The 15816-nt window shown below is 43.3% G+C and overlaps 1 protein-coding gene across 1 annotated transcript; it reads right to left on the bottom strand.

The window, feature by feature from the left end:
- Positions 1-813: 813 nt before the first annotated feature.
- On the bottom strand, positions 814-9266 carry LOC126400835 (synapse differentiation-inducing gene protein 1-like). The gene is made up of 4 exons (XM_050061810.1): positions 8704-9266; positions 5853-6344; positions 2334-2471; positions 814-1689 (listed from the first exon to the last, which is right to left on the bottom strand). Exons 2-4 carry the CDS (start codon positions 6276-6278, stop codon positions 1531-1533), a joined length of 723 nt encoding a protein of 240 aa, XP_049917767.1. The 5' UTR covers positions 6279-6344; positions 8704-9266; the 3' UTR covers positions 814-1530.
- Between the last annotated feature and the right edge of the window lie 6550 nt (positions 9267-15816).

The raw sequence follows: 15816 nt of genomic DNA on the forward strand, positions 1-15816 counted from the left end.
TTGTAGTTATTTTATTCCTTACTTTTAGCTAACCATTTCAACGGTTTAGCAACTATTCTAAGCTAATTTTAATGGTTTGTTTATTACTTTAGCAAACTAGCCTATTTCATTCCTTACTTTTAGTGAACTATTTCAACTGTTTATCCGTTGCCTTTCTCTTATTAGCCTCTGTCATTCCTTAGGCCTACTTTTAGTTCACTATTTCAACCGTTTATGCATTACTTTTCAGCTAACAATTTCAACTATTACATTTAGGCAACTCATCTGTTTTATTTCTTTCTTTTAGCTAACAATTTTAACTGTTTATCCATTACTTTTAGCCAACTATTTTTTCCTTTACTTACTTTACTTACTTTTTAATTTAAGTGTCAATCGATTTTTTTAAGTGTTTACTACTTTTAGCAAATATGCCTATTTCATTACTTACTTTTAGCCAGCTCTTTCAAATGTTTAGCTAGTTTTTTTTCTCCTTACTTTTAGCAAACTATTTTACCAGTAGGCTACATTAGTTCAGAAGTTTGTCTTCTCCCTTTCTAATGAGTTGCAGCAAATGTTTTACAATGTGCAGTTGATGGGCAGCTCATTAGTGAGCATCAAGTCAGCATCACATCACGCATCAAGTCAGCATCACATCACTTTATAATAATGTTTTGCTGTTTATTTTCCTAATTAACACAAATATATGGATGTTTTTGAAAAATCAAATTAAATTCCTGGCAACTGCAGAAGTATGCCCTGGGGGTAAAAGCACCCCTAGTTGGGAATCACTGTTCTTAACACACTCCTCTCAAAGAGACAATGAATAAGAGGATGTTTCATTATTCATGCCAAATGTATTTATTGACTAAATTTACAGTACACAATAAACACAAATAACCCTCTTGACCACTGCTCAGAAACTTTGTGTACACTGTGAGGATCACCTTTGTTCTCCTTCTATTATGGGTCCACTTCTCTCTGTTTACAGACTGGATCAATTTGCGGTATATTCCTTGAATAAACAATCACATAAGAGCCCACTGGCTGACTATTTTTTCCGAGAAATTCATTTACAAAGTGGTCTATACACAATCTGCAATAGTACTGGCAGAGAATAGCCTACACCTACTATAAAGGTAAAATAAAATAGCTTTAAATGACTAATGTGGTAAAATGTAGGTAGTTCCCTTCTGATATGAGCTCAGTTTTTTTTCTAACATAATAGTACAGCAGTCTTTGTGGAAGAGAATTCACTCTCAGCGCTGTCTTTTTATCTCACTGTGGTGGTGGAGTACCTTGGTGGGAGTGTTGCATCCCAAAAAATAAAGATCAATATGCAGTCCAAGTAATACTCCATCCACACATCTTGTTCTTTCCTTGTTCTCACTCAATTTCTGGTTTAGTCTTTTGTCTTCATACAGCTTCTTCTTTTCGCAGACAGCCAAGCAGCAGCACGAGCACACGCCTCCAGAAGAGGTCTCGTCTTTTCCCTTCTTTCAGTCTCGCCTCCTTTTTCTCTCCATCTCCCCCCCAAGCAAACAGGTCCCAGTGCTATACATGTCCGGGCTTGGACAGGTAGGCTATGAGGGCCACAACCACCCCCACATACATCCCTGTTCCAATGGTGATGGAGAGAGCGGCCAGGAATAGGGCTCTTCTGGAGCTCATCCCCGCTCTGGAGAAGTCTCCCTTAGAGATGGCCTTGCCTGTCTGACAAAACAAAGCAGAGAGTGAAATGAGCCGGTGTGTTACTCATCAGCACCGAGTGTATGAGTAGGTGTTAAGCCACAGTTAAAAGAGAGAAAACAAGAAATGCTCTCGGGGAGCCATTAGTTTCCATGGCAATTAGGTCATTATCCCTCTGACAGTGACAAATGTGTTGTTTGGGTGTTTTGGTTTCCTATCAAAAAATGAGCCTGGCCTTTAGTTATTCTTCTGATACATTATTTGCTGCTCCGGTATGATTGTCTCTGTAATTATTGTGGAAGATGTTGAAAAACCATTAAGACTGCAGGACGTGAGCCTAATCTTTTCCGACCAGAAAGAAACCGACATTAGACTCCAGTCTCAGCTATGAATGCAATAACTTAAATAATGCAGTGTGCTGCTCACACAGCACATACTGCAGACCACAACCTCAATGTTAATGGTTTCCCAAAGTGAATACAGAGGACTGACAAGTGAGCCGAACCTGCTGAATTTACGTAGTCAATCATCTGAAACAACTGCAAGGAGGGTTGCAGGCTGGAAAATGGGCTGTGGTAGTACTTGTCTGAGTGCTTGTGCTCGCTGACCTTAAATAGAATGCAGTCTAATCAGAGTTAATGACAGGCTTGGGGTCTCTGGGCCTTTACCTTGTGAGAGTAGTAAAAGGCAACGATGCCCAAGGGCCAGAAGCAGCAGAGCATGGAGAAGATGGCTAGGCCCAGATAATCCCGAGGGGGCAGCACGATGAAGTTGTCCTCGCTCTCACTGTCACTGGAGCTGTCACTCTGGAAGACAGCGGGTTGATGAGAAATGATTAAATGTCAGAAAAAGGAGAAGATGATACTTTTTTTTTTTTACATGACCACTTGTACGACTAAGCACAATTTGTGAGGCAAACTGGGGTGAGGTAAGGTTGACATGTGTGGACAGTCAGGTGTACTTTGGACATCTTCAAAGCAGTGCAGCTTGACAACTCGTACCCCCCACCTTCATGCCAGTGTATCTGCACATGTTCCTCCACCACCCAGGACAGGATGTGCTCAGCCAGCCAGAAAGGATTTGGTGCCTCTGTCAACACCCATGAGCAGCCTGACAGATAACACGGGATTAACGGATTGTTCCATCATTGCGAGGTGACAGGGGAAACGGCAAGAAGACAGTGTCGTTTATGTGCTAAATTGCTTCTGCAGCGCGAGAGACCCCCACTGTCTCTCCTCAACGCACACGGTGTTCAACAGGCTCCCAATACTGTGCTTCGATACTCAAACTCAGGGCTACTGGAGCTGAGCGGGTTAATGAATGATAGATTCGAATGCCACTCAGACTACATTGGCACATCGCGCCTGCAGCGAGGTTGGCAATGTGACTGCACGGCTGACCTTTAAGAGGACGCTGCCGTACTTCCCTCAGCTGTCCCAGAGACAGAGTAGATGTTTGTCGAAATAAATAGCCTCCATAAGGAGCAGGTTTCATTTGCCTGCAGGTATCAATCAAAGCGGGGGAGAGGAAGGAGCAAAATAAAAATCAATATGTAAGGCAGGAACTGAAACAACCATTTTAGAGGTAATTAAAGAACAGTCAGGGAGGCGGGTGAGGAAGACAGGAACCATACTTGTGCACTATATTTCTAAGCATATTGTGCACAGCTTTTAATCCAAACCACGGGATCTAATGTGCATTTTTAGGGAGCATTCCTGTGTAGAAACCTTATTTAGATGTGAGATGGAGGTGGAGGATAGCAGTGCGACACTATCCAAACAGTTTCCACATGGCTACCTTTGCCAAGGGAAGATTATGAAGCTCCCTGTTATCTGCTTTATGAACAGTGTCCACCTGGACAGCCGTGTGTGATCCACCAAAACAGCAGCTGGTCATAACCACATAATCTGACATCACATGAATAAACCGGTAGGTACAAACAGCAGTAATCTCCTTTTTATCTTTGTAGCAAGACCTGATAACAGTTCTGAGTGACTGGTGCATTCAGTTGTAGTGACAGCCTGCCTGACACCGACTCCGGCCGGATGGGGACAAACTCCCAGTCTGGTCTGTTGCCAGTATAACTGATGGGGCTCCGCAGAGGCACAGTGCCTTTAACAACCCTGTCACAGTACTCTCGGAGGCCTCGTTAGAGTCTGGAGGGGACAGTTGACTCAACAGCAGGACACACACAGACCCCTACAACCTGTATGTGGTGGCAATCACAGTGGCATCACCCACACGCTTTTGTTACTTTGTTACCTGCAATTTATTTTTTACTCCGTCACACAGATGTCAAACATTTGCTGACAAAAACTAGCTGCTGAATTACAATTGCAAAGTTACACTGCTGTGTTTTCTCTGTTGCTGGGTCTAAAAAAGGAACAGGGAACCAAGGAAATGGTGATGATATGGGTTGCAGTAAGGCATGGGCAGATTATGAGACAATGGGCCCCTCAGATTTGCAAAGGGCCACACCACCTCTCCTTTTATAGGAGCAAACACACACAGACTTTGTGGTGGTTTTGCATCTCTCTGTAGTCGTTATGCATCTTTTTGTGGGTTTGTGTCTCTTTGTTTTCATTTTCTGTCTGTCATTTTGAGTCCCCTCATGGTCATTTTGTGTCTACTCGTGGTTGTTTTGTGTCTGTTAGTGGTCATTTTGTGTCTACTCGTGGTTGTTTTGTGTCTCCTCGTGGTTGTTTTGTGTCTCTTTTGGGGTCAGTTCGTATCTCCTCGTGGTCGTTTTGTGTCTGTTAGTGGTCATTTTGTGTCTCCTTGTGGTTGTTTTCTGTCTGTTTGAGGTAATGTGTCATTTTGTTGTTTTGTCTCTTTGTGGTCATTTTGAGTCTCTTGGTTGACACATGTAAATTTGAGCTACATCTTGCAGGTGAAGGCCAGGGGGCCCTCTGACACTTTGGGTCCCTAGGCCTGTGCCCGCTAGGCGCGTTCAGTAATCCATCCATGCAGTAAGAGTATACAAAACACATCTGTTGACAAAATATAGTTGTATTATGATGAGAAACCGCCACAGACTCTATTCTGGAATTTTAGCATATGTATGAAGCCTGCTCTGCTCTTTCCCTTTTATTTTTAGACTCCATAGCTGTGACAGTCCTCTAAATGTTTGATTTGACTTCTATGTGTCTTCTAGCGCTGTTTGTGTGTGTTTTTATGTTCAAAAAACCCATGAATCTTAGCACGAGGCGCACACACACACACACACATACATGCACACAGGAAGGGAAAGTAAAGAAACGCAGGTGCTGTGCAAAAAGTCTCATATTCCAGCTGGAAACCCAACTTTCATCTGAGCACTGTTCATCAGATTCATTTGCTCTTTGGAATTGACATGGAATAACTTTAGCTCCGGGCTCACCTGCTCCGACGGCCATGCATCAGCGGAGTCCCGCTTAATACCCTTGCAGCACGGCATTACTTATGGCATTAATGGCAGTCGCTGCCATGTCTCTATCTATCTGCCAGGCCTCCGAGTGACAAGAGTTGGCGCGATCATCAGCCCAGTTAGGGTGCTATACTTCTTCCTCTGCCAGCTCAGAGCCCTGGGTACTTCAAAAGTGTCCCTGGATGAAATTAGATTTTCACCACTTCTGAAAAAACTTTGCTCTTTTGCTGTCACGCTTTTCTTTGGAGATTGTAGTTATAGTCCTAAAAGAACAATAGCCTGGATAGATAAACGCAGATGTGTCATTTTCTTAGAATGTAATTATGAAAAAAAAAGGCGTACAATTACCCTGCTCTAGATTTGAAAGACTCCAGTAAATTGACCATTTAGAGAAGAGAAATGAGCGTGAATCACACTGGCAGTCTATTAGAATGGTAAATGAAATAATAAGCATCACTGTACACGCCATGACTCACTTTCTGCTGAAAGATTGCCCTGACAGTTACGAGTAAGTCTCGTATCGCCTTTAAATGCATATAGCCACTCTGTATTCTAATAACTCTGTCAAACACTGCCAAATGGCTCTTACTTGCGTCACATTACTGTAAGCAGTGGAGTTACAGTAAGTATTCCCATATAGCTTGTAGCAGGAGTAGGTATACTGTTGTAGAGACTAAGTATACCAGGTACCTACATCTCCAAATAATACACCATTAAAGCACCGCAAACTGCCACACACGCAGAAAACAGATTCAGAATTCATTTCTGTGTGACCTCTGACCTCATACTCAGGACCCTGCTCATCCTCCACCTCGTATGACACCGTCTGGATCTTCGGATCCTTCTCTCCTTGCGTGCTGTCCAGAGGGGTTTCTGCGGAAACTCCATCCACCACAGCGTCCTTACTCTCTGTGAAAGTGGTCTCAAAGCTCTCGCTCTTGGAGTCTTTGCTGTGAAGGCTCACGTCGTCTTTGTACAGGATAAAGTTGGGCCCGTAGAATGCCTCGACAGCCAGATGCAGGGATGTGGCGTCCAGGAACTGTTGAGTCTTATGCCCACCATTAGTCCCAGTGTAGTAGTAGCCAATGAGGCTGTCCTGGTAAGGCTGGCTCGAGTAGTCACACTGATAACCCTGGTAATCGTTGTGCACCATGTGTCTGCTGGTTTTGTCTAACAGCGGGTTCTGGAGCTCGCTGAGGCTCTCCATTATGGCAGTTTCAAACGTCAAGTGGATCAGAGGATGGAGTCCAAAAAAGATTTGGCAGTCTGGTAGCTGGAATAAGTACAGATACAATGAAATGGGATTAATAAAGTTTAAAAGCAATACATGACAAGCATTTCAATGAACTCATTGGGTAGATTGCAACCAGCTTAAACGTCCCTCAGTCTGAATTCCTTTAATGCAATGGTTCCCAACTAGTCCAGATTTCTCCTTAGTCATTACTTAAAGGTCCTCACAGATTCATACATTAAGCGTTTGAGAATGGACACGCGCCCCAGCAGTCAGGAATCACTGCTTTAGTACTCTTTGTTCAGAGGAATCAGCAGAGGTCCTCTTCAAAGCAAGCAGACCTGGTGCTCACCTTTTTACCAAGAGCCGAATCATGTAAAAAAACAAAATCTGTTTTTCTGATACTCCTGTCACAGAGGAGCTGCTAACTATAGTAGCCGATGTGAAAATATGACAGTGGGAATGGCTTTATCTAGAGCCAGTGTTTGGTTTGTCTGTTCTGGGCTACTGTAGAAACATGACAGTGCAACATGGCGATCTTCGTAGACAAGGACCTGCTCCTTATGTAGATATAAATAGCTCATTCTAAGGTAACGAGAACACAACGATTCTTATTTTCAGGTGATTATACACTAAGGAAAACATACTTATTATATTATACTGCATTTCTGCTGATATAACCCCATAAATCCTACACAGTGGATCTTTAATCTATCCAATAGCTATCCAGTCAGACCTAACGTTGGGTTTTGAGTAATGTAATAATCTAGGACATGAATTTCAGTGCAGGGAATATTTCATCTTGCTTGGCAATCAGCATTCCTCTCATAAGCTCCCACCAGTCGGGGCCATAAAATCACCATCTGCTGTATGTTAAACTGTTGCATCTCACACCCTCAGATTCATACAAACATGTCTGGAAAAATATCTTCCGCATGTCACGACTACCTATAGTCAAAGCTAGGGAAAGTGCTGCTTTGTTTTGCACTGCATACAGATTACTCAGACTGTCTGTAAACTGGCCTCTCTGAGTCCTCCTGAATGTTCTCAAATGAGTGGAAGATCAGCTAAAAAAAATTAGTGATTTATGTAAAAAAACACACACAGAAACACTGTCAAGAGAGGCCGTCACTAAGGCAACACGTCCGCCAATAAGACTGTGTGTTCTGAGCATATCCAGATTTAAATAAGAAAATCCAGCACCAATAGTGAGTCCCTTTTGGCCAACAAAGACCTTATCCATCAAATTAATCTCTCATCCTACGTGTTACGATGAAATAAGATAAAGGCGGCAGAGGCAACTGCATCATATTTTGGAATTAGTAGGAAATAGCAAATCAAGTCAGAGTCATTTCATGTTTTTTTTGTCGAAAGCGCTTTTAGTGAGAAATGAGCCACAGGGTGGGAATACACAAGAAAATGTAGAGATTTTCCACACATTACAGAAAAAGAGGTATGACAGGGTTTGATTTATGAGGCTCGGGAGGCGATTGAGTCGCACCGAACTGGACACACACAACTTGGCCTGAGCAAAATAACACCAACACCCCAAAATGAAATGCCATCTAGCGCAACGACATTAGAAACATTATAGCCTCAAGACTTGTGCCAACGCCTCTTACACAGTCTCAACAAAAACTGTGAAATAGGAACCCTCACAAAGCTGAGATTTATTGCAGGGTCTTGAATTTGTTTGCATATATTTTCTGCACATCCCAACCCGCAGAGAGGACATGTAGATCTGCAGGAGCAGACCTTTGGCCCCTGTGACCCCCTGAGAACAAAAACTCAACCAATCACAGTAGGTTACAGAGCTGTTCGGCGTGCAGGAGCATGAATAATGTGGGCCAGTGGCTGGATCTGAGCCCACACATCCAAGACTCGTGGCTCTGTATCTTCAACACTGTGTCCTGCGGTCTCCATTCTCACATGCTTCTGAAGCTGAGCCTCTCTCCAGATAACAGAGAATTCCATTACACACTACATTAGACAACAAAAACCACATCCCACATCCACAAATAATTCATCTCCCACCATGAAAGATGTGCACTTAGCACATGTGAGTGTGTGCTTAGACTGCACAATTATTAATGACCATGAGCACATACTCTCCAGCCTTCTCCGTCTCTATCTGGTTTGTCATTTTACAACAATTTATTCATATGTATGTCACTCTCTTTCTCTCACACACAAAAACCCCCACAGATTTTCATTATTTCAATGACATCACACCTTTTTATTTTACCTCTCATAAAATTGCAATACTTTACATTTTTTAAGTAGCTGCACATGAGAGAAATCCTCATGTTTCTTTACTCTTTGCTCCTTTTATATTATGGTCAGATCTCATATCTGCCATATTTTTGCATACCAGTGGCTAAACATCCGAAAACCATCTTACCTGTAGTGGAAAATCCTCCCGCAGCTTTGCTCAGCATCGTTCCTCGGCGCAACTGAGTCGATGGAGACGGACGGACCCACTTTTCTACTTCACATCATCAGTTTTGGAGAAACTGCCATCGTAGCGCAACATTATGACATCCGTTTAACAGGAACTTATTCCGTGTGTGTGAGGATGGACTTTGCTCGCTCAGCTCTGCCTGCCATGGCACCGCCGCTGCGTCTGACAGGTAGATTTTACGCACAGTGTCACACTGAGCTCGGGCTCCAAAACAACTCCGGCAGAGGCTGAGCTGACTCCAGCCAACTGATTGGCTGTGCGAGGCGCGCTGTAAACTCTAACACCGACCGCAGATTTGACATTTCCAAACTCTACTTGCCTTGCCTGGGCGTCTTCCTCCAGCTCACTGTCTCGTGTGCTGCCTTCACGCCCCCCCAGCGGTGCTATTTTGCCTCGTTGCATAGGCAGTGAGTCTTATAATTGAAAAAAAAAAAAAAAAGGAAATATTTGAGCTCACACGAACCAGCATCTCCTTTGTAGACTCATGGTGTCCTGAAGTAATTGCACTGCTTGTATTACTTGCATAACTAAATTGTGAGCTGGAAGTGATATTCTTCCCCACTGAGAACGCCCACTATGTAGAAAACAAACAACACAGCAGGGGCGGACTGGCAACAAATAGCAGCCCGGAAATATACTGTCAGGCGGCCCCAATGTGATTCACCAAACTCCAACTGACAGAGTATTAATTTAATTAAAAAAAAATAACACACAATCCAAAAAAATCCCTTCCCCTGTTTGTGTGTACAGAAAGCAAACATTTAAAGTCGAATCTGACTTCCCTGCTTTACAGGTGTATTCTTTTCAGATGACTGCACTATATTCACACTAAGTAATTATGCAACTAATATCTGTTATTGCAGGCCTGGCTATCAAATAAAATATGCCTCATTAGGGTTAACAAGGTGCCTGTGAGCACCTGGTCACCCACAGGGAGCAAATAAGTCGTCTGCAGGACATGTTTTAAAAATAACTGCCCTCAAACCAGCTGTTGCTTCATGGTCAACTGAGCCCACACTACAACTATAGTACACCAATATACTGACCATAGTCTGTGTAAAATAATGGACGTAGCTACAGTGAGGTCACCCACTGGTTTGTGGATTCCTGTTTTGAAGCCTTGAATCTGGCATTTCAGGTGCTGCTAACTTGGTTTTTGGAGGCAGAAGTGACAACACACACTCATTCTGAAGTCGTCGAAATCCTGAGCTTGGGCAATGATTTGCGATGTCAGACACAGACAAAAAAGCTGTCCTTTTAATGTCAGCATGGTACACAGCTGGTCACCATTATAGTTTAATGGCTCTTGGTGGCGTCAGGGGGACACACAGCGGGACACTAAAGTTAAGGTGACGAAAGTCCAAGTGGGGTGGGAGGGGTGTTGGATGGATTCAGCAAACACTGACCTTCACCCGAGAGTGGTGTTCATATCCTGGTTCTATGTAAACATTAAATTTCCTGTGAAAACGGAAGTGTATGTTAAAAGAAGAGACCTTGACACGGTGTCCCAGAAAATCGACAACACCCAACTCCGGGAGAGCGGTGTTTGCACCCCGTAAGATTCTAAAGCTAAACCCTGTTCTTTTTTCCTAAACCAAACCACGTGCTTTTGTTGCCTAAACCTAGCCACGTGCGTTTGTTGTTGACGGCAAAAATACATAAATTTGTGGAGTTTTACCAACATAGTGCATTTATTTTGAAAGAGAATGTATGTAAACTGTAAATTTCCTGTGAAAACAGAAGTGTATTTTGAAAGAAGACAATGCATGTGACAGGCAGAACCTGTCACTGCGTCCCAGAACGTCAAAAACCAATGCACCCTGGGTACCTTGCACGTCGTATCTGGACACGGAAAGTCCATGACCAAATGTCGATATGTGACAAGGTTGGATTGAGAATGTGTTGGAAATGACCATATGTGGACTAGAGGTTGGAGCTGTGGAAGAGGGAGGGGTGGATCTGACTCATAGCAACGCCTTGCACACAGCCTGTCATTTAAGCAGCCCGGCCTTAGGTCTGCGTAACTTTAAGCCTTAATAAAATGTAAACAGGTGAGTTTTATAAAAATTCACCCCCCATACAGTTGTCATAAATGTTAAGATTCACTTTACCAGACTAGTTTTTGTACCAGGCCAAACATGTTTATGTCTGCTGGAAGTCTGTGGGGATTGGGTCACTTCTGGAGCCAGCCTCAAGTGGCCATTTAAGGAACTGCAGTTTTTGGCACTTCCACATTAGCTTCATTTTTCATACCAGAGGTTACTGCTTGATACTGACAGTCATGGTAAATGCATTTAAACCACCCAGATTGAGCTGACTGGGAGAGCTAGCAATGGAATTATTGAAGTTAGCAGAAGGATACACATGTGATTAAGTCCAGTTTTCAAAATAAGGTGTTAATCTGACAGGCTCTCAAAAGACTTCCCCACTGTAACATTTCCTAAACTTCCTGACAGCCAGTCTGTGCCTGCAACACATAATCTTCACAGAACATTTTAATGAGGCCCCCCCTCCTCCTACATGGATTTTAGGATTCCCCTTCTTCGCATTATCACAGCTTTTATTCTTTGTTTTAAAAAAATATGCCAATTTGCCTTCACTGCCTTCCTGTCCATGGTCCCTGTGATGTGCACGGCTGTGAGTGGGTTCCTAAATATAGCTGAGGAATAATCCACTACTAAATTCATTGCACATTTATATTTGATTAATATTTTAGACAAATCCCATGCATTTATCATGAGCCTGCCAATTTAGTTGTGCCTTTAACCCCACTCTGCTAAGCTGCTTATGATTCCACGCCACAATTTATCATTGTAAACACTGTTTACATAACATTAATATGGATGTATTTCCCATGCAAGCAAATGGGTGACATAATAGATTCCACACAGCAAAGCTAAACCTAATTTATTTTGATCCCTGCTGGAGAATAATCATGACATAACTACAGCATTTACAGGGACACAGTCTTTGGGTTTGGACTCATGTATAAACACACTAAAAACAGTGCTTATCAGAGGCTGCAGTGCTTTGCCAAAATGCCAAAAACTAAAAGACTGATATATAGCCGGTGAACACTGGACACATATCTTATTCAGAAGGAGCACTCTGTTCCACAGGCTCATAAAAATGTCTGGAGTTAATAATGTGCAAGCCCAGGCTCTGTCACTTTCACTGGGAGATGCATTAAGGTGCTGATGGACACTTTATGGGGGAAACATGGAGCTGCATTTATAAGACTGGGCACACATGAGCTGCGCCTCTCCCGGAGTCACCTTGTGTTCACATGCACGAGGCGACATGGCATAACAGCCCGGCCGTCTCCGTGATGGATACCTCTCCCTCAGGAGACGAGTATATTAGAAGAGGGGGTGACGAGGGGACCAGAATCTGTAACCGTTTATCCATTATTCTTCTGTCTCTCTCCCCATCAGCCGTCACAGCGGGATTCAGAGTAACATTCTCTAATAACGTTCTGTGTCAAAGCCTAAATCTAAAATATGGCAGGATGAAGGCGAAACCGGCACGAATCAGTGTTGCCACATTAGGCATAATTTGGGAAAAGAGGAGATTTCTCCTTGGACCAGGCTTTTGCCAGCCTTCTGTGGATGGACTGTGAATATTTATGGTCCTCACTGTTCCCCTTTCTTCTGCTCCATTTTCCACTCTATATTTAGGCACTGTGTCACTACGTAGCCGACGCACAATTTGTCAAGCATTTCCTCCTTGGAGTCTTGTAATTTCAGGAAACAAAAAGATTATTAGAGCTGAATACGCTGGTATTCATGTGCTGTTGATTGACAAAGAGCAACACTAAAGCAGAAAATGTTTTTATGGTTACCACTTATTGACTTTCCTCCACCCCTGTTTGATATCGCAGTCAAGTCCTGACACCATGAACTTTCCCGGGGCCCATTAACCGGCTTTAATCATTTAAACACTTTTGGGAATTAATCGCCCTAATCCGATTGGCAGAGAAAGTATCAAACCACTTAATTTGATCTGGCCTAGTCGGCTTTTGCAAAGAAAGGGGAGATTTAAGCGGCTTTTCCCACAAGGCTGTTCTGTGCATTATTTCCTGTTTGATTAAACACTTTAACAAAGCGTATGCCAATAGAGCACCTCTGACCACTGAATCAGCCCACGGGACTGATGAAAAAGAGCAAAAATATACAATTAAATACATATGCTCACTTGGAAGTTCACATTTGCAGCATAGTTTAAACAGATTTGTGTATTTACAGCACAATTTCACACCAATGTTGTCTCTGTTTCTTGCTTATCATTTCAAAAAGAGTCAAATAATTCTCATGTTTGTGGTTATTTTCATAAAACAAACTATTTTTCTGCTGCTGGTTCTCACTGCAGACATCAGGTGCTCTGTGAGAACTGCATCCATTTGGCCAAAGAGGTCGATCTGCAGAAAACAGTGGGACTTCAATCCCTGCGGTGCCAGGTTCAGGTGCATGAGCAGGATGAGGTTCAGCATATGGGAAGGTTTTGGCAGAAACAGAAGCTGGAGCTCCTCTCAGACCCGGAGGCATGCTGCAAGCCTCGAAACTGAAAACTCACATTTGGACAGAGAGCCAGTGCTAAATACTGCGTCATATTCACCACCTGACTCAGAGTACAATGAGCTGGCCAGGAAGCAGATGACAGCGTTGCGTCCTGTTTCGGGCAGAGAGTGAGTATGTAAATTACAGTTGGTGATTAATAAGATAGTAGGTAGGTGGGGGAATAAATAACACATCCAGCTGAACGCCTTCAGGCAGTGGGTATTTCTTCCAAAGGAGCAAATTGAGCTTAAGAGCCGACAAGCACAACAAAAGCTCTTTTATAAAACTCAGTTTGTTTACCATAAATGCTGCTATCAGGCTCCCACAGAATTAATTTCAGAGAGCCGTATTACAGAACTTCGCTTTAGTTATTTGTTAAGGTCTGTGGGTAAAGCCAGGCGGCCTGTAGAGCATTAAAGGAAATGGATTTATTGCCCTCTTACATCCAGAGAAAATGAAAATGAGTTTGACTCCTACAGTAGGCTGTCATAATGAAAAACATAATAGTCTGTGAATGCCAACATTATGAGAAGCAATTTCATTTAAGTGTTAGAAAGTTTCACAGTATGTGACTTCTCAAGGTCCTTCTACAAATGTCCAATCAGAATATTAACAGTATGTGTCTGGACGTTGGCCCACGTCTGTGTGGAGTGGATGTGTGGGGGAGTCCCGAGGGACCGGCAGAGGCTTTTTGGCTTTGCAATTATCCAACACACAAATGCAATATGTGTCGAATTAGCTGAAAGCGCTCCATCAGGAGGGGAGAGGTCGGAGTTTGTCATCCGCCGTTTCAGACAGAAGCACCACTTTGCAGCTCTGTACCCTTCACCTATAAACACACATCCCTTTAGCGGTTTCATGGAAAATGCAAAGTGTGCAGCTTGGGAGACGATCCGGTCTACAGCCGCAGTAGTTAACGTCAATCATAATTGGGCTTCCTCCCACTGAAGGAAAGTGAAGGAGGACAGTGGGGAGCTTCTCATCTTCACAGATCGTTCCACTCTAGAGAAACGCTGTGTGCAGATTAATGGCATCCTCCGTGGCGAGATTTGAAAACTTCCATTAATGGAACACCAATGATAATTTATTTGGACAGCCGAGCTGCTTCTCTGTGAATAATGAAGTGGCCTCGGGATCATTAATATGATGGATTCCCTCTAATGTAGGGATGCTGTGCCAGAAGTCCTAGCTGCAAAAAAAAAAAGTAGCTGTGTACATTGTTTGTATTATTGATTTGACACTGTGTCCCTCTTTAAGGGACTTCATAGGGATTTCATAAGGTTTTTTATGAAATAATACGTCGGAGGATTACCATTTGAAACATTAATAGTGCTAATGAACACACATTAATCCTGTGGAGAGTGCATGCAGATATACCGGGCGATGAGTCAGCCAGGCATGACAGTCTGCTGTACGACTTGCAGGGAGTGGTTTTATTCACAGTCTATCCCATCAGTGCAATAAGAAGACGGAACAATTAAATGTGCCCAGCCCTGCAAGAGCTGCCATCCCTGATGTGTCACACGACCAGCATGCATTAGAATTCCCATTAAAACTATTAAACCATCTATTAAACAGCAGAGGATTTAACGTTATGCCTTCAATATGCTTCCAAGTAAAGCAGAGCACAGACGAAGCCAGATTTCCCCTTCTGTCTGTGGTTGTGGGACTGCTGTGGAGGGGGTTATAAATAGGTAATCGTATAGGAGCTGCTGCAGGTTAAGCAAGGGAGCTCGCTGAGGGCCGGGGTGACTCATCGCCCTGTCTCCTTGCATCATGTCAGTAACCAGGAGTCTGCACCTGTCACTGGTACCCCCTACCACCACCTCCAAACCACTGATTGCACACGTAAACAAGAGCCTGATGGAGGGGGCATCACTGTACTCCACTATACAAATATTTTCCCAGTTTATTAGAGGTTCTGTATATGACATTCAGAGCATTAATTTAGCAGCAAACTGCTATTTGCTATGTAAGGATATAGTGGAGAAATGGCGTCCTGAGCAGAGAAGGAAATCGCTCTCCTTCTCTGTCTGTTGTTGACGGTCTGTTTTCATGTGCATGTGAGTCCTTGTGTGTGTAGGTGATCAGTGGACTTCTTAGGAGGCAATCTCCGTTTACTGACAACTCTGAAAGCAAGAGGTAAAAACAAAACTCGAACCCCTCTACAACAGCAAAAGGGGAGAGGTAAGGCAGGAGACGCCCCTTTATAGGTGGTGTATCCCCAAAGGTGAACTTAGGGGTGCAGAAACTGAGTATCAAACATTCCACATATTGACTATGGAGGCCAAAGCATGTCAGGTAATAACAACTGAAAAACATATCACTGCTGTACTTGACCCTACATGTATCCCAAGCCCCCAGGAAAGGTGAAGCCAGTTTTACATAGTGGCCAAACGTGGAGTTCCAGCATCCTGGTCTCTCATGTGATGCCAAGGTTCCCAAAAAGACCTTTCCCCATAGACTTACATTTTATAAATTCTTTTGAGCATCACAG

Source organism: Epinephelus moara, chromosome 14, assembly GCF_006386435.1.
Source record: "Epinephelus moara isolate mb chromosome 14, YSFRI_EMoa_1.0, whole genome shotgun sequence".
NCBI lineage: Eukaryota > Metazoa > Chordata > Actinopteri > Perciformes > Serranidae > Epinephelus > Epinephelus moara.